At 42.1% G+C, this 23,854-nt stretch overlaps 1 protein-coding gene across 6 annotated transcripts in view; it reads left to right on the top strand.

The window, feature by feature from the left end:
• RCBTB1 (RCC1 and BTB domain containing protein 1) overlaps positions 1-23,854 on the top strand; it is a 255,543-nt gene that overhangs the window by 80,035 nt on the left and 151,654 nt on the right. For all 6 annotated transcript variants that reach the window (XM_078657360.1, XM_078657364.1, XM_078657359.1 and 3 more), the window contains one exon: positions 18,847-19,013. In XM_078657360.1, the coding sequence (XP_078513486.1) occupies positions 18,847-19,013 (167 nt within the window). The remainder of the gene's footprint in view (positions 1-18,846; positions 19,014-23,854) is intronic.

The following is a 23,854-nucleotide window of genomic DNA, read 5'->3' as shown; positions in this document are numbered from 1 at the left end:
ATGTGCGCACTTTCCACCTCCTTTGTTTAAATCAGGACAAAAAACAGATTCGTGCTTTTTTAAGACATTTTAAGGTATTCGGGCCTCCTACAGGCTTAATTCACAACTAAATACATATGACTAAACTGCAAATAGTGTATACAAACAAGGGGGGAGTTCGAAGAAATTAGGGCTGGGGCCATCCTCCAAAGCCAGACATACGAGAACAAAAATAAAGGCCCAGCCTTATGTCGCATGGAGTTATTTACTTCCTTGTTCCTTCACTTATGAAAAACAAAGGTTTTCGTAAAATCCTCACCCACCTGGGTTACCCCTTGGTGGCATGCTTCATCTTAGGGTCCTTCCCGTTCCGCTACAGAACGGGGCGTGCTGGGACCACACAAAGTACCCGGGTGCACTGAATGTAATGACTATGTGAGGCAGGAGATTCTGCTAGGGAGGAGTGAGGTAAAGGAAGGTGTGTGTTTAAAAATAACAGGCTAGTGGGTGATTTTGCCTTTATTCTGACCCCTAGTCGGTATGAATAAAAACAGTGGAACGACTTAGGACTCATGGGAATTAAGGGCCATATGTAGGTAATCTAGATTTAACGATTCTAAAATACTGAATTTTACCGATTCAGAATTTCAGAATCGTAAATGGTATGTAGGAAAAAATTCGGTAAGTATTACCGAATCGGTACGATTCGGTATTTAAGAATCGGTATTTACCGATTTGGTAATTCCCATTCATTCCTATGGACCTGGAGGCCCATAGGAATGAATGGGAAGCCATTCACTATTACCGATTCGGTAAATACCGAATCAGTAATAGGGGGCACATATTCAAGGGTGGCAGGGTGTCACATTGACACCCTTTTGCAATCCTGAATCGTGCATGCGTGCACATGTGGCACACGCACATGCCCTAAGGGCATGTATGTCTGCCACATGGCACTTTAAATAAAGAACAACATTTTTTTTTAACGGTTTTCGATCTTTACCACCAACTTGTAGTTGGTGGTAAATAATGAATCCTGAATGCAAGAAGACACTCACTTGAGTGCCTCCTACTTAGCTTTTTGGATTCGGTAATTACCGATTCCTTAAAATAAGGAATCCGTATTTTACCGATTCCTTAAGGAATCAGTAATTACCAAATCCTTACACCTGCCTTCTACTTCTCAAACTCGCCGTTACCGACCGGTATTAGGCTACCTACATATGGCCCAATGTTCCCAAATCCTAATGGTCACCATGTTTCTAGCTTACTCCTACGGCTATTCTTCAGGACCTAGTATGTAATAATTATGATACCTAGTTCCACTCCTGCTGTTGGTTTACTAAACACAACATCTATGTAGTGCATCAATCGCACAATTATACACAGGTGCAGTAAAGAATTCATACCATGTGTATTCTTATTGTAATTGATCTGAAACGAAAAAAAACAAAGGAACAATAGTTACGATGTCTCCACATTAGTTTAAGCTATGCTGCAAGGGATGCTCATAAGCCCCTCATTAAAAAGTGTGCACCTCTTTCGTGAAAAAAGACCAACCATTAGTGACATGTCCTCATTGCACTTTCGTGATTACCAGGGGCACATCTAGTGTGGTGATCATGATATAGTAATGACATTGTCATACGCTAGGAACGATTGCACTCGTGAAATACAACTTGCATTCACTATCGTGGCTGTTGGTGTCTCTTCTCGTGGCTTTAGACTCTCGCAAGCCTTAGAAAAAAGGACATGAAAATAAAAAACAATTCTGTATCTCCCGCAAGAAGGTTTACAGCTTGAGTCTCTTGTGTGGCTTTTATTAGTATTTTTGTTCTCTGCTAGAGCTGCATATATGATATATTCGATGTTTATGGTCCTATAAATCATTGAGTTATTTAAAGCGGGAGTCCCACTGGGCGGGTGTGGTTCATATTCTGCTGTATGTTGCAAGGGTTCCTGTCCGAATTATTACGATAAAGGTGGATTGCTCCACACACTGAGCTGTAGGCTTCTCATTCAGCTCCAATAACCTCATTCTTACAGCCCAGCCCAGAGCAGTGAGCTAAAATGTCGGTTCCTGATTTCCTCCAGTGGTTTTCCAAAGGAATGTGTACAGCTTTACAGATGTGGCCGCCCTGTGTGCGAGTTCCTCACAATGCAATTTATCACGTCAGACGTAAATGTTCCCATAAGGCCGAGCCCATAAAAAGAAACATGGCTTTTGAAACTGTCCCCTTGTGTGTAGTGTGTTATTGATTAGCAGGGCTGTCTATAATTAGCACTTTTCCGCACAGCTATGTTGTTTTTGTGTGTACCGCTGTAGGCACGCTCCATAAATGTTATAGCGACAAGTCCCTTTTTAAAAAAAATCCCTTTAGAAGCATTTAGAGGGGCCCAACTCATCCGTTTATGATCGCAAGGCATCTTTATATCTCTGTAATGTCCTGAAGATGGGCGAGCATTACTCCTCCCTATGCACAGCTAAATGTAAAGCTGTAGAAACCTTCATAGCAGGGCTGGATAGGCATTTTATTCTACTGGGCATATCACCAGTGGGAAGGAGCCCTTGGAGGCCAGGTGTGGGGGCCATTGCCTCTACCTGAGCTTAATTGCAGCAGACACGGAGAATCTTCAAAGAGAGGCAGGGGAAGGTAAAGAGAAAGCGATCAGAGAGGAAGAAGATCGAGAGGAGCGCGAGAGAATCGAGTGATGGAACAAAACTGCGCAAGGAGAAGAAGGAAGCAGGGTTTGTGTGAGCATTTTTGCCAGGGCTGCTTTTGGTTCCCCAGTCCAGACCTGCTGTACAGATGCTGAACACTGCTTTAGTAATCAAATAATACATATGGACACTATTATTTACTCTTAACATCGCCTGTTAGCTAAGATACAGATTGGAAATTTGGAAAAAAAAAAATTCCTTCAGTCGCATACATGGACGGTGATATTTTGGAATGACATCATTGAACAATCAAATATCAAATGTAATCAATAATATTTATTGAATAATATCTACTTTGGATCAACTGATTTTTCAGAATTCTTTTTTGTTCAGGAACATAATCTCTTTACTGAATCTGTTCCACATTTTCGACTTTCCAAAGTTTTTATATATATATATATATATATATATATATATATATATATATATATATATATATATATATATATATATATATATATATATATATATATATATATATATATATATATATATATAGTATTGTAATTGCATTTATATAGCGCTTACTACCCCTGATGAGGCATCAAAGCGCTTTTTCGGCCAGTAGCACACTACGCCGGAACCCATAAAGGATTAGGGGTGAATTAGTATAGTGAAATATGAAATTAATTTGAGTGGTGGTTATGTTAGTCAGTTATTTGGATTGAGCAGCATAGTGGAGGGATAGAAGAGGGGAAGATTTAGAATTTTGTTTTGGAGCTCATAGCCGTAGAAGGAGTGGTGAGATCCGTAAAAGGTAGGTGGATGGGGAAGGGTCGGAGGGAAGGGTTTAGAAAGGCTTGCTTTGGGAGATCGGAATAGTAAAAGAGGTATGAGATGATGTAAGGAGGGGCAGAGTAGGGAAGAGTCTAGAAAGGGTTATTTTGGGGATCATAGTAGTGGTATTGGGTTTAGGATGAATGAGAGAGTGGAGGTAAAGGATATATTGATAGAGGTACAGGGTGAGAACTAGGGTAGTGCATTGATATATTATATAATATACATATATATATACATTTTCACCACAGACATTGACAAAGGTGAAACGCATCTGTCAGGGGTCTGCCGAATAAAGCACATTGTACACCGGATACCATGAGTGCTTTCCTTCATAGACGCTGAATTGGCGCATCTCAGTTCTCTGCATATGTAGAGATCTAGAGTGTCGCTGGTGTTGAGTGCTCTAACAGGGGCTGCTTTCCACCTAAACTTGAGAACTACCCATAGTTCTCTCCTTCTTTTATTTATATATATATATATATATATATATATATATGTGTGTATATATCTCCCCTAGCTATGCGAATCTGCATATGGGCTGGTGGGAGGAGCAAGTACTTGGGACAACCCATGCTGAAAATTTGTCAAGAAATGTCGAGTTGTATAAACGCTACATAGATGATATTTTCATCCTATGGAGAGGGTCAACAGAGAGTGCACAGGCCTTTGCGAAAGATCTAAATGAAAATGCTCTAAATTTGAGGTTCACGTGCTCCACTAGTAAAGAGAAGATACAATTCCTAGATATAGAACTCTATGTGGAACACAATAAAATACAGATGAGGACCTATAGAAAAGAGACAGCAGGCAATGCGGTGCTTCACGCACTAAGTTTCCATCCAGTAAAACTCAAAGAGTCCATCCCCTATGCTGAATGCCTACGAATGACTCGGAATTGCAGCACTGCAGCAGGTGTAGAGAAAGCTAAAGCTGACTTGTTTGAAAGATTGAGTAAGAGGGGTTACAAATCACGAACATTAGTAACAGCTGAACAAAAATGTGAAACTAAGAACAGGAAGGATCTGCTATTTACAAATGATTTGGAGAGTAAAAACAAACAATCTAAGCCCACATCAAATATCCCTAGGATGATAACAGGATACAATCTTTATCATAATCAGGTGAGGAGAATTTTACAAAAACACTGGCCACTAATAAGAAATGACCCTGTAATAGGACACCTGAATGGCAACAAACCTTCCATAACATTTAGGAAGGCAAAATCCATGCCCAGCTAATTGGTATGTAATGCCCCTACGGTGGTAAAAGCTGCTACATGGCCACCACCTCAACAAGGCTTTAAGAAATGCACAAAGTGCAAAGCCTGCAAACAGGGTATCAATATGAAAGAGGTTACAGTGCCATTCAGAAACAAACCCTATAAAATCAGGGGTGGCTACTCGTGCAAGACCGAGTATGCCGTATACGTTCTGGTATGCAGTTGTGGGAAGCGTTATGTGGGGAGTACAATCCATCAAGCCCATATTAGAATTTTGCAACATTTGCGTGCAATCACCAACAATGACCCCACATACCCGGTGGCAAGGCATGTGAACACACTACATGATGGTAGTATTAAACACATCTCCTACTACGTAATAGACAATGTCCCCAAAAATCAGAGAGGAGGGAATCGAAGACTGGCTTTAAGACGCCTTGAATCAAGATACATTATCTTGTTAGATTCAAAGATTCCCAATGGCCTTAACTCTGATGAAGCTTTAACAGTACACTTATAGTCCAGTAGCGTAAACTTCTCCCACTCAACAAACCCCATTCCAAGAATAACTCTGTGCATTAATTATTGTATATACATTTGTACTATATATGTTATATAATTGAGAAATATATAATTTTGTTACTGACCCATAGCCAATAAGAATATGTTCTGAATTGTTGTGATAGACACGAAAACAGCAAGTTAATATGAGAGTGTTGTCATTATATATGTGACCACCCACTCCACTATGGAGTTAATGCAGAATTATATGGAGATGATCCATATTTGCAACATGCACAATGAATGTAATTGGGCAGTGGGGTGCGAGATAAGTCTGTGTTAATACAAATTATAAGTTTGTGTTAATAGATATTACGAGTAATAGTTAACAGTTTGAAATATGTTTTTTTGATTCCAGAGGTAATTTAGAATCATTTAGGAATAATGTATGTCTTTTTGTTCTTCTAATTATTTAAACAGAAACGTACATGATAGTTGGCAGCAAAAGAGAAAAACTCTTCTATGTCTATCACTTAGGTGGGTCAACATGTGATTCAGAGTATATGTACAGGCGTCACTTTCAACAGAGTAAGTGAGCAAGGCGGAGGCTTCCGCCGAAACGCGTCGTGCAGCATGTTTGGAATAAACACTCTTTCTTGAATGAAATTCATGGAGTCAGTGCCTTCCTCTTATCAGTTTGGATTGGATTGGTAAACCATATGAAGGATTCGTGTTCCTGAGAATCCCGACACTGACCCTCCTCGATCTGGCAGCGCTGCGTGCACTGGGACATTTATTTGGTTCAACTCTCGGGGAGAGAGAAACGCAGCGCCCCCCGAAACCGGCAATTTGGGAATAACTGATTGTTTTGGACTCGGACTGGTAGCTGACTAACCGAATACCTGTGAAGGCTGGAGGGCAATTGCGGGTTTTCAGGTAAGACGGCGAAAGTTTGTGATTCCAAAGTCAGTGGACACCGCAAAGGTTTATGGGAGAGGTAGTCCCGTATAGGTGAAACTACACAAAAACGGGCAGTGAATTGTTACAAGCAACAGATAATATTCCTTTAAACTGTTTAACATGGCTGCGGAATGGGACAGAGAGCGGGAAGAAGCAGCACTGGATGTATTTGTAGATGCAGATACAAGTACCTCTACGAAAGGCAAAGAACAAGCCACAATAGCAGTACCTGACAAGGATAACAGTGTTAAAAACTTATGTGCAGAATTAGAAAAGCTGCGGAAAAAAGAAATGTCCAAATGGTGGGAGATTAAATCCCTACAACGTTATCTGGATGTAGGCAGGGTGCCACGAGGACTGAGAATTTTAGTAGCCCCGACCTATGACAACCCAGACCCGGCAATGCTGCAAGATTGGGCAGACAACAATGCACAAGCATCGCAAAATATGCTCAGGATACTAATCAAGTATGCGGCTAGTGACCGGGAGAAATTAATTGCCAGACTCGAAGAAATCATAAAAGACCTTGATACAAGGGAAAATAAAGAGGAAATAACAACTGCACTAAATGAAATAAAAAAAAGATTGCTTAAATTGGAAGAAGAAATAAAAGAACGAAAGGCAACAAAATTTCAGCGCGACCGCAATGATTACATAAACGGGCGAATATATACTTTTGCCAGAAAGTTCGACAATATAAAGAGGCAGCAAATGTCAGCAGCAGCCAGTGGGTTAGAAACAACACCCGCCACCAGCGGCACAGAACTTAGCACTTCAGTGGAATCAGACCTAGAAAGTAATAGCTCTTTGGGTCTGACAGGGCCTATCCCAAACCCAGCACAGGAATTAGCTTTTTTTTCGGTTACAGCGCCTCAAATCATTAAGGCCTCGGACAACATCACGATCCGAATGGAACAAGGGAAACATGGAAAAAAGCAAAAAACAAAAAGCAGAAAAAGAAAGAACAGAGGCTGGGGGTGGCGATACCACAAAACAAAGCAAGCCAAAATACAGAAAGAACAGGAAACGATGATGGAAGACGATTCGGCAAACAATCTGGATAACACGGTTATAAATTTAACCGACCCAGAATTAACACCAAGTGAGACAAAAATACTTTCATTGGGATTAACGTACTGTACAACCACTAATTTTGACTATGCCCAAACCAGCATAGATTTGTTTCATTTTACACGAAAACTAAAATTACAGAAATATTTCATAAACTGTGCAAACAAAAAAACAAATAGCTTGGAACCTGGTCAGGAAATTGGGAATATTTTAAGTATTGCGGATATGGCAATCCTGGGAGATATGAATGCCCTAGAATATGAGGAATCATTAAGCCAATTAACACCGGGCGAGATAGCAAACCAAGCTAATTTGAATACATATCAATCGATACAAACACATTTGAAACCTAAGTCTGTGTTTATGCCAGTTTTGATGAAAGATGGTTTGGACCTTTATTCCGAAAATGTGACAAAAGATCTAAAAGAACTGTGGCTTTTCAGCACAAGAAAATTGTGCACTACAAATTCTAACCAGAGATTGGAATACAATGCTTTGATTGCAAAAATACAAGCCAGATCTGATATTGTGGTACGGTGGTCGGACAAAGGTGGGAATGTAGTGTTGTGGCCACTTAAAATGTACAATGCGGAAGCAATGTCACAATTGCAGGATCAGGAATGCTATTGCAGGGTCAGCCCCAATCTGATTGTGGGAATACAAGAACGGTACCATGCAGAACTGTACAGGTGGAGAAATATGGGTCTTATTAACAAATTGGAATTTAATTTTTTGAAAAATGATTATCCGACAACACCCCAACTGTACCTTATACCAAAGATACACAAAAACCCAACCCAACCACCTGGGAGACCGATTATATCGGCCATTGGCAGTTTGTTCGAAAATACTAGTACCTATGTGGACTATTTCCTGCAGCCATTTGTAAAGGAACTACCCTCTTACATACAAGACAGTGGGGATTTTCTCAAACAAATGTATGATGTTACATGGGATGATGAGTATGTATTTATGACGTTAGACGTCCAAGCATTGTTTACGAGCATTCGACACAAAGATGGCCTTAGAGCATTGGAACACTTTCTCAAGAAAAGACCCATAGCTTTATACCAACACTCAAAGATGATAATGCAAATGGTAGAATGGTGTTTGAACAACAACACATTCCTTTTTGACAAATTGCATTACAAACAACTACAAGGTTCAGCCATGGGTACTTGCTTCTCCCCTAGCTATGCGAATCTGCATATGGGCTGGTGGGAGGAGCAAGTACTTGGGACAACCCATGCTGAAAATTTGTCAAGAAATGTCGAGTTGTATAAACGCTACATAGATGATATTTTCATCCTATGGAGAGGGTCAACAGAGAGTGCACAGGCCTTTGCGAAAGATCTAAATGAAAATGCTCTAAATTTGAGGTTCACGTGCTCCACTAGTAAAGAGAAGATACAATTCCTAGATATAGAACTCTATGTGGAACACAATAAAATACAGACGAGGACCTATAGAAAAGAGACAGCAGGCAATGCGGTGCTTCACGCACTAAGTTTCCATCCAGTAAAACTCAAAGAGTCCATCCCCTATGCTGAATGCCTACGAATGATTCGGAATTGCAGCACTGCAGCAGGTGTAGAGAAAGCTAAAGCTGACTTGTTTGAAAGATTGAGTAAGAGGGGTTACAAATCACGAACATTAGTAACAGCAGAACAAAAATGTGAAACTAAGAACAGGAAGGATCTGCTATTTACAAATGATTTGGAGAGTAAAAACAAACAATCTAAGCCCACATCAAATATCCCTAGGATGATAACAGGATACAATCTTTATCATAATCAGGTGAGGAGAATTTTACAAAAACACTGGCCACTAATAAGAAATGACCCTGTAATAGGACACCTGAATGGCAACAAACCTTCCATAACATTTAGGAAGGCAAAATCCATGCGCAGCCAATTGGTATGTAATGCCCCTACGGTGGTAAAAGCTGCTACATGGCCACCACCTCAACAAGGCTTTAAGAAATGCACAAAGTGCAAAGCCTGCAAACAGGGTATCAATATGAAAGAGGTTACAGTGCCATTCAGAAACAAACCCTATAAAATCAGGGGTGGCTACTCGTGCAAGACCGAGTATGCCGTATACGTTCTGGTATGCAGTTGTGGGAAGCGTTATGTGGGGAGTACAATCCATCAAGCCCATATTAGGATTTTGCAACATTTGCGTGCAATCACCAACAATGACCCCACATACCCGGTGGCAAGGCATGTGAACACACTACATGATGGTAGTATTAAACACATCTCTTACTACGTAATAGACAATGTCCCCAAAAATCAGAGAGGAGGGAATCGAAGACTGGCTTTAAGACGCCTTGAATCAAGATACATTATCTTGTTAGATTCAAAGATTCCCAATGGCCTTAACTCTGATGAAGCTTTAACAGTACACTTATAGTGCAGTAGCGAAAACTTCTCCCACTCAACAAACCCCATTCCAAGAATAACTCTGTGCATTAATTATTGTATATACATTTGTACTATATATGTTATATAATTGAGAAATATATAATTTTGTTACTGACCCATAACCAATAAGAATATGTTCTGAATTCTTGTGATAGACACGAAAACAGCAAGTTAATATGAGAGTGTTGTCATTATATATGTGACCACCCACTCCACTATGGAGTTAATGCAGAATTATATGGAGATGATCCATATTTGCAACATGCACAATGAATGTAATTGGGCAGTGGGGTGCGAGATAAGTCTGTGTTAATACAAATTATAAGTTTGTGTTAATAGATATTACGAGTAATGGTTAACAGTTTGAAATATGTTTTTTTGATTCCAGAGGTAATTTAGAATCATTTAGGAATAATGTATGTCTTTTTGTTCTTCTAATTATTTAAACAGAAACGTACATGATAGTTGGCAGCAAAAGAGAAAAACTCTTCTATGTCTATCACTTAGGTGGGTCAACATGTGATTCAGAGTATATGTACAGGCGTCACTTTCAACAGAGTAAGTGAGCAAGGCGGAGGCTTCCGCCGAAACGCGTCGTGCAGCATGTTTGGAATAAACACTCTTTCTTGAATGAAATTCATGGAGTCAGTGCCTTCCTCTTATCAGTTTGGATTGGATTGGTAAACCATATATATATATATATATATATATATATATATATATATATATATATATATATATATATATATATATATATATATATATATATATATATATATATTCCATACACTGTGCAGCGTGACGCTCCACTCCGCTTAGACCCCTCCACAACAACAGTGGTCCGTGCTGGGCAGCGAGCCCATAAATTTAATCAAGCATACCAGCGTCCACACGATCCTGGGACAGTATGAAGCACGAACTCCAATTGCGCATTTTGAACATTCCAATTGCGCATTTTGAAGTGGAATAAGAGACCATGAAACCTGATAGTACTTCACTCTGAGTGTATGGTCACAGAACTTTACTTTTTGGTACTTTACAATGATTGAACATAATTATGTATATACTATGAGATTTGATAATACTTTTATTTGAATGTATTGTCATAGAAATTTGTCATAGAAATTTGTTTAAGGTACTTTACGTTGATTGTACATATTTATGTACATACCTTTACATTAATTTGCGCATTGATATGTAAAATAGACCATGAAAGACCATGAAACCCTATAATACTTTATTATGTATGGTCATAGAAATTGACTAATGTACTTTACATCGATTATTCTTATTTATGTATATACCTTTTAACATGTACTGGCCATGTATATAAACTTTGCTGGGTTGGGTTGGTCTAGATGACCATGGAAATGGTAGAGGGTACTTACACGAATTGCACTATATAAGTAAGGTCTAGACCCAGGGACTCTATGGTCCAGTGGAAGGCAGGAGCCGAAACGCGTAGACCGTCCATTTGATGCACGTTATTCTTTGCACTGGTGTGTAAATAAACGCTGAAACTCATCTGTTGCTGTGCCGTGGTCTTTACTCTACTTAACGTGGGAAGAAGAAAGCTGTGGCTATATATATATATATATATATATATATATATATATATATATATATATATATATTCCATACACTGTGCAGCGTGACGCTCCACTCCGCTTAGACCCCTCCACAACAACAGTGGTCCGTGCTGGGCAGCGAGCCCATAAATTTAATCAAGCATACCAGCGTCCACACGATCCTGGGACAGTATGAAGCACGAACTCCAATTGCGTGTTATTCAAAAATATTTAATCAGCCAGATAGCAGCAAAACAATCACAGTCCATATATATATATATATATATATATATATATATATATATATATATATATATATATATATATATATATATATAATGCCTCATAACTCAACAAGGGGGCAGGGCGGATTCTGACCAATAGAAGAACGAACAGTACATTTAAATGCGAGTGGTCAAGTCGCCCAAACATTATAAGGCATCTGAGGAAGGCCACCAGGCCAAAATGCATCATGCTGCATATCTAATTAAAGGGCTTCCAACGTTTCCCCTGTGTGGCCTCTGCTTCTTCGTTGTGGAGGAGGTGTGGAGTGATATTTTGCACGGTTGCCAGAAACGCGCTACAGGGGCCCCGTTCTACAAGTGGCCCGGGTCACACTGGTGCATGCTTCGGCATGAATTCTTTTTGTCCAAGGTGTTGGAAGGACCCGGTGCCCGCCGCACAGCACAGATGACACAAGGGAGGCTGCAGTGCGGTCCGTGTCCGTGACTTCACGGAGGGTGGATTGGATTGCCATTTCTACCCCGACCCGGTGAAAACTGTTTGCTGAGGGGCTGGAACGTTTTGGGGACCGGAGGAAGCTGTTTTGATTCAAATCACAGGATATAGACATTTGAGCACATAGTTGATACCCATTCGCATTACCAGTCATAGAAGGAGTCCTTGTACCTCGTAACTCGAAAGAGTTCTTTGAAGATGAACATGTTCTAAACTGCTAAGCTATATATAAAATATATGTATATTTATTAAAGCTTATACCTACTTCTTCCTCTGGTCTTTTGACGTGTCATTCACAATTTCCTTCAATCTTTTAGCCTTCCACAGCATGCAAAATGGGCCAATGGGACAGCCTCTCTTCACTGTGATTTGCAACATTATTCCAGAGCAGTAGTACATTTCGGTGCAAGGCCTGGTGGCATTGCATCTTTACACTGCAGCATGTTTTACTTTTATTACTTCAAAATGTTTAATGCCTTTCTTCATAGGTTGGCAAAAGAAATGTTAAAAATTAAAGTTTGGCAAAGTCAGATCTATTGGCTTTAAAAAAAAAAAAAATGATTAGACTTTTATACAGCGCGACCTCGACCTGAAGATATCGGATATTGGAGAGCTTTACATGAGCACCAGTTTAGTTACAGATGGACACATTCATTTTTGTTAGGCACAGGGAGATTTAGTGTTTTGCCCAGAATCACAGGATGTTGAGCAACGCTCCCGAGACTCAAACCCGGTTCCCCAGCTTTGAGGTCGACTGCTCTATCCGTAAGGTTACATCCTCTCCCCGGCTTTGCCAGTGCTTGTTCCCGCTCTTTTTTGTTGAATATGCTTCCAATAAAAAGTTTAAAAAAATGATTGCACCATCATGCCAAGTCCAAACCTATTGCCTTTGCCAATGTTTGTTTGCTTATGTGGACAGTTTCAGCATATTTATAAGCTGCAGGTTGCCACACCAACATATCCCTGGACCACTGGTTTAAAAGAGCACATTCAAAGTAAAATCAAAATGACCCATCTGCAAAGCACAGCAGGTCTCCTAATATTTATTGGTTTTAATGTAAACACAAAACAGCTAGACTAAAATCATCTCTAGAGATAAGAAGTCTTGAAGATAGCTTTGATACAAAGAGGGCAACAGTAAAGCCTACAGAGGAGAGATTTCAAGAACTTTAAAGCTCAGTTTGCACAGGGTAAATTGTATTCACCCCTTACAGAGGTGTCTATTAGTTCCATTAGTTTCATGTTGCATACCACGAATAGAAGTTTTGTTACATGGAGTAGACCAGTTACAGCTCAACAACAGTTGCAAGTACTCCTGGATCTTGTGATAGGAATGATGGTGTTGAAGCAGCATTTTCAAGTGTCAGCATACGCATACATATTTTTCACTCTCCAACCAGAGAGCTGAAGTTTACAATGTCACCACCACGGACACTAGACAAAAAGGAAAAAACTACACACTTGCCATACTGGCGCTGAGACGAATCTGAAGCGATATTTAGTCTGTGTTCACACACAAAACACCATCTTCTTGAAGAAAGGAAGAACAAGATCTCAGCTGCTGTGATGAGAAACCCAGAGGCCATGGGAATAGATATTGATGCAAAAATTTACTATACAAGGCAAACATTGTGATGAACAAGCATCCCTAAGAAAACAGATGTGTTACAAGTGATTTTTCTTTTTTTTTAAAACATATTTTATTGACTTTAAGCCACAGATACGTCACAACATCTTCAAGCCCTCGTAGCAATATCAAATATATGTTCCATTTTGCTCCCAACGTAACTTGGATCCCTCCCCCCATTCGGCAATTGGTGTGAGCAACACCAGACACTCATATTCACATAGCATAACAGCGGCGATTGGGACAATCAGATGTGACTCAATGCACTTTGCTTGCATAGCACATGGATGTTCCATATAGTTCAGTCCTCGGCTCCCTCCTGGTGGTCCCGTAAAGCCTGCACCAGCGCTACCCACGCCCCGGCGAGCTCTAGCGCTTTATCGTTATTCATGCGCTTAGCCTGTCTCATTTTAATAGAGCCTTCGCTATCCGCCCACTTACAGAGCTCCGACCTCCACCTCCTATGCAGTGGCCCTTCCTTCGATTTCCAATGCCATGTAATCTCCCTTTTCGCAAGAAGTAGGCCCAGATCTATGAATTGACTAGTAATTTTAGTCTTGGCTGTGTGTGGAAACCAATGTAGCAGGCATATCGCCATATCAAAGTTAAGATGCCTGTCTGTGATCTCTGTAAGGAGTTCCCCCACCTCCGTCCAATAATTGCCCAAGGCAGGGCAGCTCCAGAGCATGTGATCTAAATCAGGACCCAGCTCACGGCACCGAGGGCATGCCGCGTCTTGAACCCGGAAATATTTGGTAATCTTTCCTGGAGTCAGATATGCACGGTGCAGTATAAAGAATTTTACTTGTTGAGAGCGTGCATTCCTGCTACCCTTCCATGCCCTCCGCATAATGTGTCCCCACACAGTGTCAGGTATCTGCTTAGCTATGCTCGCCTCCCACTGCTGCTTGAGGCCAACGAGAGGGCTGAGTCCCTCGTGCATCAACCTAGAATAAAGACAGGTCACTGCTTTAAATGTTCCTGCTGCCATCACCAAATATTGACAGACCTTGGTTGTCACCGGTTCAGTCTGTCCTCCCTTCCAGTGTTGTCGGAGGGCTGACAGAACAGCCGCATGGAGCAGAAAACTGCCATCTGGTAGCCCATATCTGTTGTGCAAGGTCGGAAATGGGATCAGTTCCCCATCTTCATACAGGTCGCCTACCACTTGGAGCCCTAGCTGTTCCCACTCCATAAGGGGAGACCAATCTCCACCATGCGGCAGGGTGGTCAGCATCCCCAATGGGATTTCCGGGGCATAGTGGTGCCGTGCCCCAGCTCTGCGCTGACTCCTGCCCCAGCAAAGTTTAAGAGTTTTTTCCTCCAGCGTCACGTCTCGTAAGTCAATTTTTTGTTGCAGGACTATATAGGAAAGGACGCGTCTCTGAATCCCCGCCCCACGCAGCAGCTCCTGGCCTCTGAACTCTAACGCTACATGTTGCGTTACTATCTGCAGTTGGGCAGCCAAATAATAGAGCTCGAAGTCAGGAGCCGCCATCCCGCCCTCCGCTTTAGGGCGCATCAGTGTCGTCAGTGCTACTCTCCGTCTCCCCTTTCCCCACAAAAAGCCTATGAGCAACGAGCGCAGCTCCCTGAATATGCGCGGAGGGACCCAGATTGGCAGAGTCCTGAAATAATAAAGTAATCTAGGTAGGGCCACCATCTTGAGGAGGGCCACCCTCCCCACAACTGACAGAGGAAGCGTCGACCAGAACGCCATGCTTCCTTTTAGTGCACCTATACAGCGCCCTACCTTACCGTCCAGCATGTCCGTGGCTTCGTAGATGTGTTACAAGTGATAATCTAATTGTATGTAGCGAAATGATGCAAATGCATGTTTGTCATTTTGTACAGCTGTAAATGCTGTAATTTGCCATCTGGTACTGACTAGCCTTGGCAAACCATTTTCAATAGTCACGTATATTCTAGCTATATTTTCCACTAATGAATCTGATGCGAACACTGGACATCAAGCTAAGACAGAACAGCTTAGGGGCGGGCCAGACTACTTTGAATGACAGACTTTTCAGAAAGGTGCCAGTCATGGCTCGCATCTCCTTGTCCAAGATGATCCTGCCCCCCGGACTCTTATATGTTTTGTAAATCTCACGGTCACGTTACTGTTCTGTTGGTTTAACCACTTGGATTCCCTACTCCGAAAACTGATATGGGATGAGAGCCGGAAACCCACATCGTCCTTCAGACATTGGTGACTTTGGGCTCTGCATGTCACCTCGTGAAGTGGCTTTATAGAGTTTGAGATGATCATGAAACTGTTTGTTAGGATTCGGGATAGGGTGGGAAACATTACTGGACAGAGACCTGTCGGACACAGAATGGGTTAGGATTGTGAGGAGCCCTAAGCATATTTCTAGGAATACTAAATTTAAATGTGTCCAATTTAATTACCTACACAGGACTTATTTGCCCCCCTGTAGACTGCAGGTCTTGTATGGAGCAAATCTGCGTTCGTGTCTCAGATGTATGGAGCCAGAGTCTGGGTCTGAACACATGACGTGGAGCTGCCCGGGGTTGCAAGATTTCTGGAATATTGTAGCTGCCACACTAATGGGGTGCTAGATCGCTCGCTCCCTTGCACAGCTGAGGTTTGCCTCTTAGAATTGTTCCCTAGACCCAAGGTGCACAAGGTTGGCACTAGATTTGTGGAACTGGCTTTAGCCTTGGCAAGAAGACGTATAGAAATGCGATAGAAGGCAGGGGCAGGCCCAACAGTGGTGACATATGAAGGGGATATTGACATATGGGCCAGAGCAGAGGATAGAGCACTAGTTAGGGAAGATCCACGAGGATAAGGTGTTGCCAACTAGCAGGCCTTTAGACAGAGGGGCTTGGAGCTTGGGATAACAGGAATGATGGTAATGTGAGCGAAATTGTAAATGGCCCTACACAAGGTGAGTGTACCACGGCATTCCCTTGATTTGGTCTAGATGCCTAACAGGAAATTGTTTGATTGGGCGGGGGGGACCTTTCGCTGTGGTGCCTTACCTTTCCTCCCCTGCCTCCAGTGTAATGATGTGAATGTTGTGCGTCCCTTAGCATCACTCGAACTAAAGCAGGTTCCTCTGTACTTCTTTAGTACTCTGACTCTCAGGACAGATTTGTTATTGGTTTATTTTCCCTTTGCATAGTTCTTGTCTTTTACTACTGTGTGTATTGCTTCAGGCATTGCTGGGACTACAATTGCAATTCTCAATTGTCAATATATGCATAGAGCACTAAAGAGTTACAATCCATAGAATCACTATGGACATTATTTGTCTACACTACGGCTTAGTATCATACACAATATGATGTTCATTGAGACCTGGGTAATTGTATGAATCTATTGTTGCCATGAAATGCTCTTTGATTACTTTAAAACCATTCTATGTCACTATCCTTTCCATGCTGTCAGTAGATTTGACGAGGCATTGGAAATGTAATCTGATATGCTCCAATATGTATATCTTGTACTGACCCTTGTTCCTATATGCATGTGTGTACCATTCTCCTCAAATTTCACATTTTTTTTTAAAATATATGTTTATATTGGGTCCTTATGATCTGTTTGGTTTGTTGCCCCTATTCTACTCTTCCAAATGACTGTAAGCTCTACTGACTTTTTGCATGTGCTCTCTAGAACGTAAGGGCATTGACAAACATCATCAAAGTTGTGACGGTAATTTGTACAAATGTCATGGAGGAGGTGAATTATTGAGGAGCGGAAGATGCTGCCATGCACAGAATGAGAATTAGTGATAAGGCAGTGGATGGAGAGTCTTTCGAATTTACAATGTGAAACATGTTTTATTTGACTTATAGTCTGACTCTGTATTGCCATGTGGTTCCTGGAATCCAGCTTCGCTCATGTTAATACTAAACATCATACTTATTCGAATATAAAATGATTCCCATGGTATTACTTATTATTGCCTGTGCTATAATTATGAAATGTACATGCTTATTCTGCAAAATCTGGATATAGTGTAGTGATTCCCCTTCTATGCCCACAATGGTTGCCTCTTAGTTTTGCGTATTAGATGTCTGCCTTTAGAAAGATACACATAACACATTTGTTTTCGTGACTTTATTTTAGAAGTACGCTGTACATGTTTTGTTATTCAGTGATTCTTCTCGGGATTCAGGCTGCACATTATGCCCAGGGTTTCCTAGAATTCATAACAACATGGTGTATTGTTTTCTCTGTTCGGTCAGCAGCAACTCCTAATTTTTAAAGACATAACACAGTAGCACAGCTGCAGTCTTCCAACACAATAGTTACTATCATATAATCTGTGACTCGTCCCCCTTGGGGGAAGAGTAGAATGAACACCCGCAGAACCTGACATGCAGCCTTTAGTAGAGTTTACACTCATGATGCGAACTACCTAACCATATACACCAGGTATGAGGTCTGTTGTCTATCCCAGAGATCACTAATATATATCCCTTTGCTTACACAGTAAGGATAGGCCTAGTCATATAGATAATTTGCCATGGTTGGCATATTTATTTTATATAGGCGGATAGTAATGCTAATTACTTTGTTTATTTTTATTTGTCTAGTGATTGCAGCACATTTGCTTCATTATAGACTACGATAGTTTCAATAAATATATTGTAAACCTTATTTTGTGTCTTCTGTTCACTAAGGTCCTGCATGAGTGAGAGACGAAAGGTGTTGATCAGTTTCCACGGTTCCCTTGGCGACTAGAGGTTCATGTATTGGGGTGCCAAAATCACCTGCTACTCTGGGAAGGTTAGAAGTTCAGGTGACGCACTGTGAGCTAGCCAGAATTTGGGGCGACAGGTACTGATGTGGTAGACGGGACATGTCAGAATGTAGGGACTGTGTCTGTCATCCCAAGGCACAATTCTGCTTTGCCAGCAGAATCCCTGAGACAATAGGTTTGCTTGTCTTATCTGAGTATAGCTAAAGGAAAAAAAGTCATACTGCATTACACGTTCATAATTATGTTTGATAATGCATCAATTTTTTGGCTGCTAGGAAAAGCACTTTTAAATAACCTGTCAAAAGCTGAAAATCATCACTTTTAACCATACTATGTGTTACCAAGCTACCTCATATCTGACTCTCTGAAATGCAGCCTCATGTCTTCATGTCTAATAACACACCATTTGATATGTACTGTTTGACATTTGCCAAGAATTTCTGATTTTCACTGGTCCCTCCATTGCATAAATCTTGTTTGTGGCATTTGCTTTATTGTAATAAGTCTATTACATTCATACAGATGGCGAAGTATATGCATGGGGACATAATGGATATAGTCAACTTGGAAATGGAACTACAAACCAGGGGATCTCTCCTGTCCAGGTCTGCACCAACCTGCTCATTAAGAAAGCACTAGATGTCTCATGCGGCTCCCATCACTCCATGGTGCTTACATCTGATGGAGAGGTACAGTAGGACGCTCTGCAGTTGTGGTCACTCTAGGGTACATTTCTTTTATTTGTAGCAGTTACTTGCAGCATAGAAGGCCCAAGCTTAAAGTGAAACTTTTTTGACTGCCACTTTTTCTTACTTTTTGTAATGACATACTCCAATTGTGCCTACAAAGCATGATGTTTGACAGTGCCTAGCAGTGGGTGGCCTTACAGCATTGCGTACAAGCAGTTTATCCTGGAAATGACTTAAAAATGAAATTTCTGATGGATACTTCAAGCCGCAGATTCCTCACCTTTCGACTATCTCCCAGTGGCCAGATGAAACCAGATAATTTTCCAGCAACGCTCCCTCGAGACGGTTAATGACAACGTCTGACTCCGTGCTGGCTCAGTTCAATCAATCAATCAATCAATCGGGTTTGTAAGCGCACTACTCACCCGTGAGTGTCTCAAGGCTCTGGGGCCGCCCCGCAAGTAAATAAGTAGAGCCGCATATAATCCACACCCATGCACGATGATGTCTGTTCCTTTCTGTCTGCGCCATCCGAGTTGAATCCTTAGCCCAGCTGGTTCTTATGTACTTTTGTTCTTCAGGCTATCATTGACCCCACAGCAAATCGAGGTCTCCAAGAAAGCCATAGTCGGGGCAACTGGGATTATGTGGCAAGAGGGGGCCAAATTATGCATCAGGGTTGACTAAATTATGTGGCAAGAATAGGCAAAATATGTGGCGTCCTGCTTCAATATTTTCTAATTTGTCCACTTGTTAACATACAACATTGTACCTCAGTAGTACCAGTTTAATACACAAATAAAGAAATAAGCAACAGAAAGGTGACCAGTCAACCTTTGCACAGGGCCTTCCACTGTTTTTTAGTAACTTTTGAACCGTTGGAACCAGAAAAACATTTTTGGTTGTTAAAAACTACAGATTACGCAGCGAATGCTGGATAATGTGGCAAATGCGGGAAAATCCATAATAATGCGAAAATTGCAGCGGGTGCACAATTGCATAATTACAGTAGGCCAGGCCATAGTGAAACTCTTTTGTTTGTTTCTGAATCCCTCTTTTATGCCTTTAGCCCCAGAGAACAGCAGGGTCGCTGTCGCTGTGTCCTCCTCACGCCCCCCAATACCGCGTAGCTTCTTGGGACTTGTACCTGGGCCCATACTGATCCCATTACATGTTTCCACACTTGCAGGTGGCTATCAATGACCAGGTGCCAACATCCACGTCGGACCTCTGAACTGATGTTGATCCGAACGGGACGCAATTATTTGTACTACTACTTTATTCTAACCCATTGTCTCTACCACAAGCAACTATCAACAGAGGTTCCATTCTCTATTTGTCTCTTGGCTCTGTCCCTGTATCAGAGAAAGAAGTACCCCAGCATACTGATGATGATGGGGATGATTTGCTTCCTTCTCACTGTACTGATGATGGCCAATACTTTGACTTGCAAAATGCAGTTGGCTTGACCTCTCTCCTGAAATGGAGGTTGACTTGCCACATGGATCCCCAACAGAGGAGTGTGCCTCATTTATGATAGAGGTTTGGAGGGCCGCTGAAGTGCTCAATTTGCAGTTACCCTCCATTGAGACCAAGACAAATGGTCTAATGTAGATTGTCCAACCAGGCCCAGCAACATCAGAGTCTTTGCTCCCATTCAGTGATGCCCTTATGATGGCTACATGGTCAACACCATAAAGTTCTCTGTCTTTTAGTCAACAAGTAGCCAGGTGACACAGGCCTGCGCCCACTGAACCTGATTTCCTTATAAAGTATCATACCCCAGAAAGTTTCATTGTGCCGGCTTCGACCAGTAACGTTAAACTTAGCTCCTTTCAGACTAATCTCAATAGAGAGTCCAAATGGATTGACGGTTTGGAAAACAGATGTTTTCTCCTGCGAGCTTGACACTGCGGTCCATAAACGCAGTCTTGATTTTTGACCACTACATGAAGACCTTATTGCATATGGCCAGTTAGATCCTGCTGATGGTCCTGGAAGACCTTAGATCCTTGGGCATCATGCAGCAAAATACGTTATCTGTGCTAGTTTAGACACCAAAGACTGCATTGTTAAAGCAGTTGGCATGGGAGTCCTGCTTTTAATGCACACCAGGAACCGTTTGACTGGGTTTGCTAGGAAAGTACAAGCATCGCTGATGACTTGCCCTTCGATAGGTTCGGGCTCTTCAAAGCGATGATGAACTTAGTGCTGGAAAGTTTCAAAGTCAGTCAAGCCACTGCACATTACTTGAGTCTGTTTCACCGTCGGTACTGCAAATGTGAGGCTATTTGAGGCATTTAGAGCAGAGACAACTGCATCCTCCTGGGCTGGTGATGCAGCAGACCCTTCAATCATTGCATAGCAGTGAAAGTGGCACCGTCAGACATTGCACAGGACAGCAGGTATACCAGGCCTCCTACTCTTCTTTTCCCACTGCAACAATTACCAAGCCACTTTAGTTTGTCCTTAATGACTCATCCCTAGTAAGAGGGAGCCAGAATTCATTGTTTTGTCCCAGGTTGTCAATCCTTCACATATGACGGATGGGTCTTTCAGATTGTTCAAAGGAACTATGCCTTGCCTTTCATTTCGTCTTCACCACTCCTTCCTGCTACACCAGAACAAATTTAGGAGGAGCATCTGTGCATCCTGCTGCATGACTTACAACTCTTGTCCTCCAAGGGTGCCATCAGATGAGTGTCCTAGACCGTTAGTCATGCAGTGCCTTCCCACGGAAGTACAAATTCTGGATGCTCGCATTGGCTTGAATTCTACCTGCCCTGGACCAGGAGACTGGATGGTGTCCCTGGACTTGCTGGTTACATACTTTCATACATCTCTCCTGAAGTCCCACAGGCACTTCCTGTGATTCAAGATGGGCCAGTAACACTTTCAGTTTGCTGTGCTAACTTCGGTCTCACCTCAGGCCTCTTGGGTGTTCATAAAAGTCATGGCGGTGGTTGATGCCCCTATTCAGAATGTCGGGCATGCCGCAATTAGTTGTAGACCACCTCTGAAGAATCGCAGAACTCTTAAAATTGTTTAGTTTCACAGTAAATGAGTCTAAGTATAAATCCCTCACAGAGGCTTCCATTCATTGGGGTGATGCTAGACAGGGTGAATTTCAAGGCCTTTCCTCCACCACAGCAAGGCTGGGGCAATCAGACTATGATATCGGTGTTTTGAGTTTGGTCCTGGGTCTTGGTGAGAATAGATTGGAGGGTTCTTGTTTTCCTGGCCTGGTGCATACTCCTAATCTGCAACACCAGGTGTCACATGTGGGCCGTGCTATAGAACCCTAAATGCCACTGGGCCCAGCGTCAAGGATGCCTCTGCGACTCCATTCAGACCTCAAGAAAGATGCCCAAGATTTTCAATAGTAGCTGACCGATCCCAATCTGTCCTGCCGCAGGCTGCTCTTCCTCGCCAACCCAGAACTCACAGTTGTGACTGTTGACGGACTGTTGTTTATTCTTTCTTTAGCCCAGCAGGGCCTTGCAGTGGGCACTGTAGACAGTTATTTGCCTGCCCTTTCAGCCTTTCTGCTTTTGCCAGCTGTTCTCATTTAAATCACCAGTTAACATGCAGGGTCTTTAAAGGTTTGACACGTGTTTCTTCTCAATCGTTTGAGATGCACCAGTAAACTTGGTCTTGATCTTTTATTGTATGCCCTTCAAGCCTATGCATAGTTGCCCACATGCTCTCTTAACCCTGATCTTTCTTCCTCATTGCAAATTATGTCACTATATTGTAAAATGCTGGTACTTTCAGTGCTTCTTCCCTTCATCACCTTTTTTATGGACAAATTGATGTGGAGAACCAGGATGGCCTTTTTACCAAAGGTTGTGACTCTACATTGGGTAGTTGATTACTCTGCCAGCATTCTTTGCTCCTGTCGCCCCTTAAAAGAGGAGTAGAAGCTCCATCAGGTGCACTCTGAGGGCTTTGATTCTATATTGATCATACTGAGGCCCGTCGAATGGATGATCAGTTCTCTGTGGGGTTTTCTGTAGCAACAAAAAGGAAGGCTGTGCAGAAAAGATTTCTGTTGAGGTTTTTAGTCCTCTACATTAAGGTCTGCTACAGCCTGGCCAAGAAACAACTCTTCTCAAGGTCTGTGAGCCTATTCCAGCAGTGCCATGCCACCATGACAGTATTGACACAAGGGGTGCTTGTCCTTGACATCTGCCAGGCTGCACCATGGGCATCAGAGCACATCTTCACAAAGCACTGCTGCCTTTACTGCCTGTTCCAGTAAGGACACTTCGCCAGCTCGGTTGTGCAAGACTTTTTGATTTAAGTTCACTTCATTGACCCTCCACCTTTGGGAGGTACTACTTTGGTATGCTCAGATATTGAGGAATCTGCAGTTAGAAGTATCCATCAGAAGAGCAGGTAACCTACCTTTGGTAATGCTTTTTCTAGTGAATACTCTAAACGGTAGATTTCTCACTGCCCTCCCACCTCCATATGCTATGGAGTGTTCTCTTTAACAATTACAAAGGTCTCAAGATGGCAATAATCAGACTGTCACTGCTTCTGAGGGTGGGGAAAAGGAGAACCAAGAAACTGATGTGAGTGCGCAGGGGTGACGCTAATATGAGATTCCTTGCCGTCACTTCTGGGGCAGGATGGAGCCAGTCCGGAGCCACACGATGCCACCTCCCGCTGCGCCGAAGCACTGCTGGAAAATATTCTGGATGCAGTCTGGTACCCTGGGGATATTCAAAGGTGAGTGATCTGCGGTTAGGGGGAGTAGCCACTAGAAAGTGTTATCAAAGTTCATTTAACTTGTTCATGCTGTCTTGACCTGTTAAATTCTTTTTCTTTCTTTTTAT

Source organism: Lissotriton helveticus, chromosome 8 (assembly GCF_964261635.1).
Source record: "Lissotriton helveticus chromosome 8, aLisHel1.1, whole genome shotgun sequence".
Lineage (NCBI taxonomy): Eukaryota > Metazoa > Chordata > Amphibia > Caudata > Salamandridae > Lissotriton > Lissotriton helveticus.
This window is presented reverse-complemented; position numbering and strand designations above follow the sequence as displayed.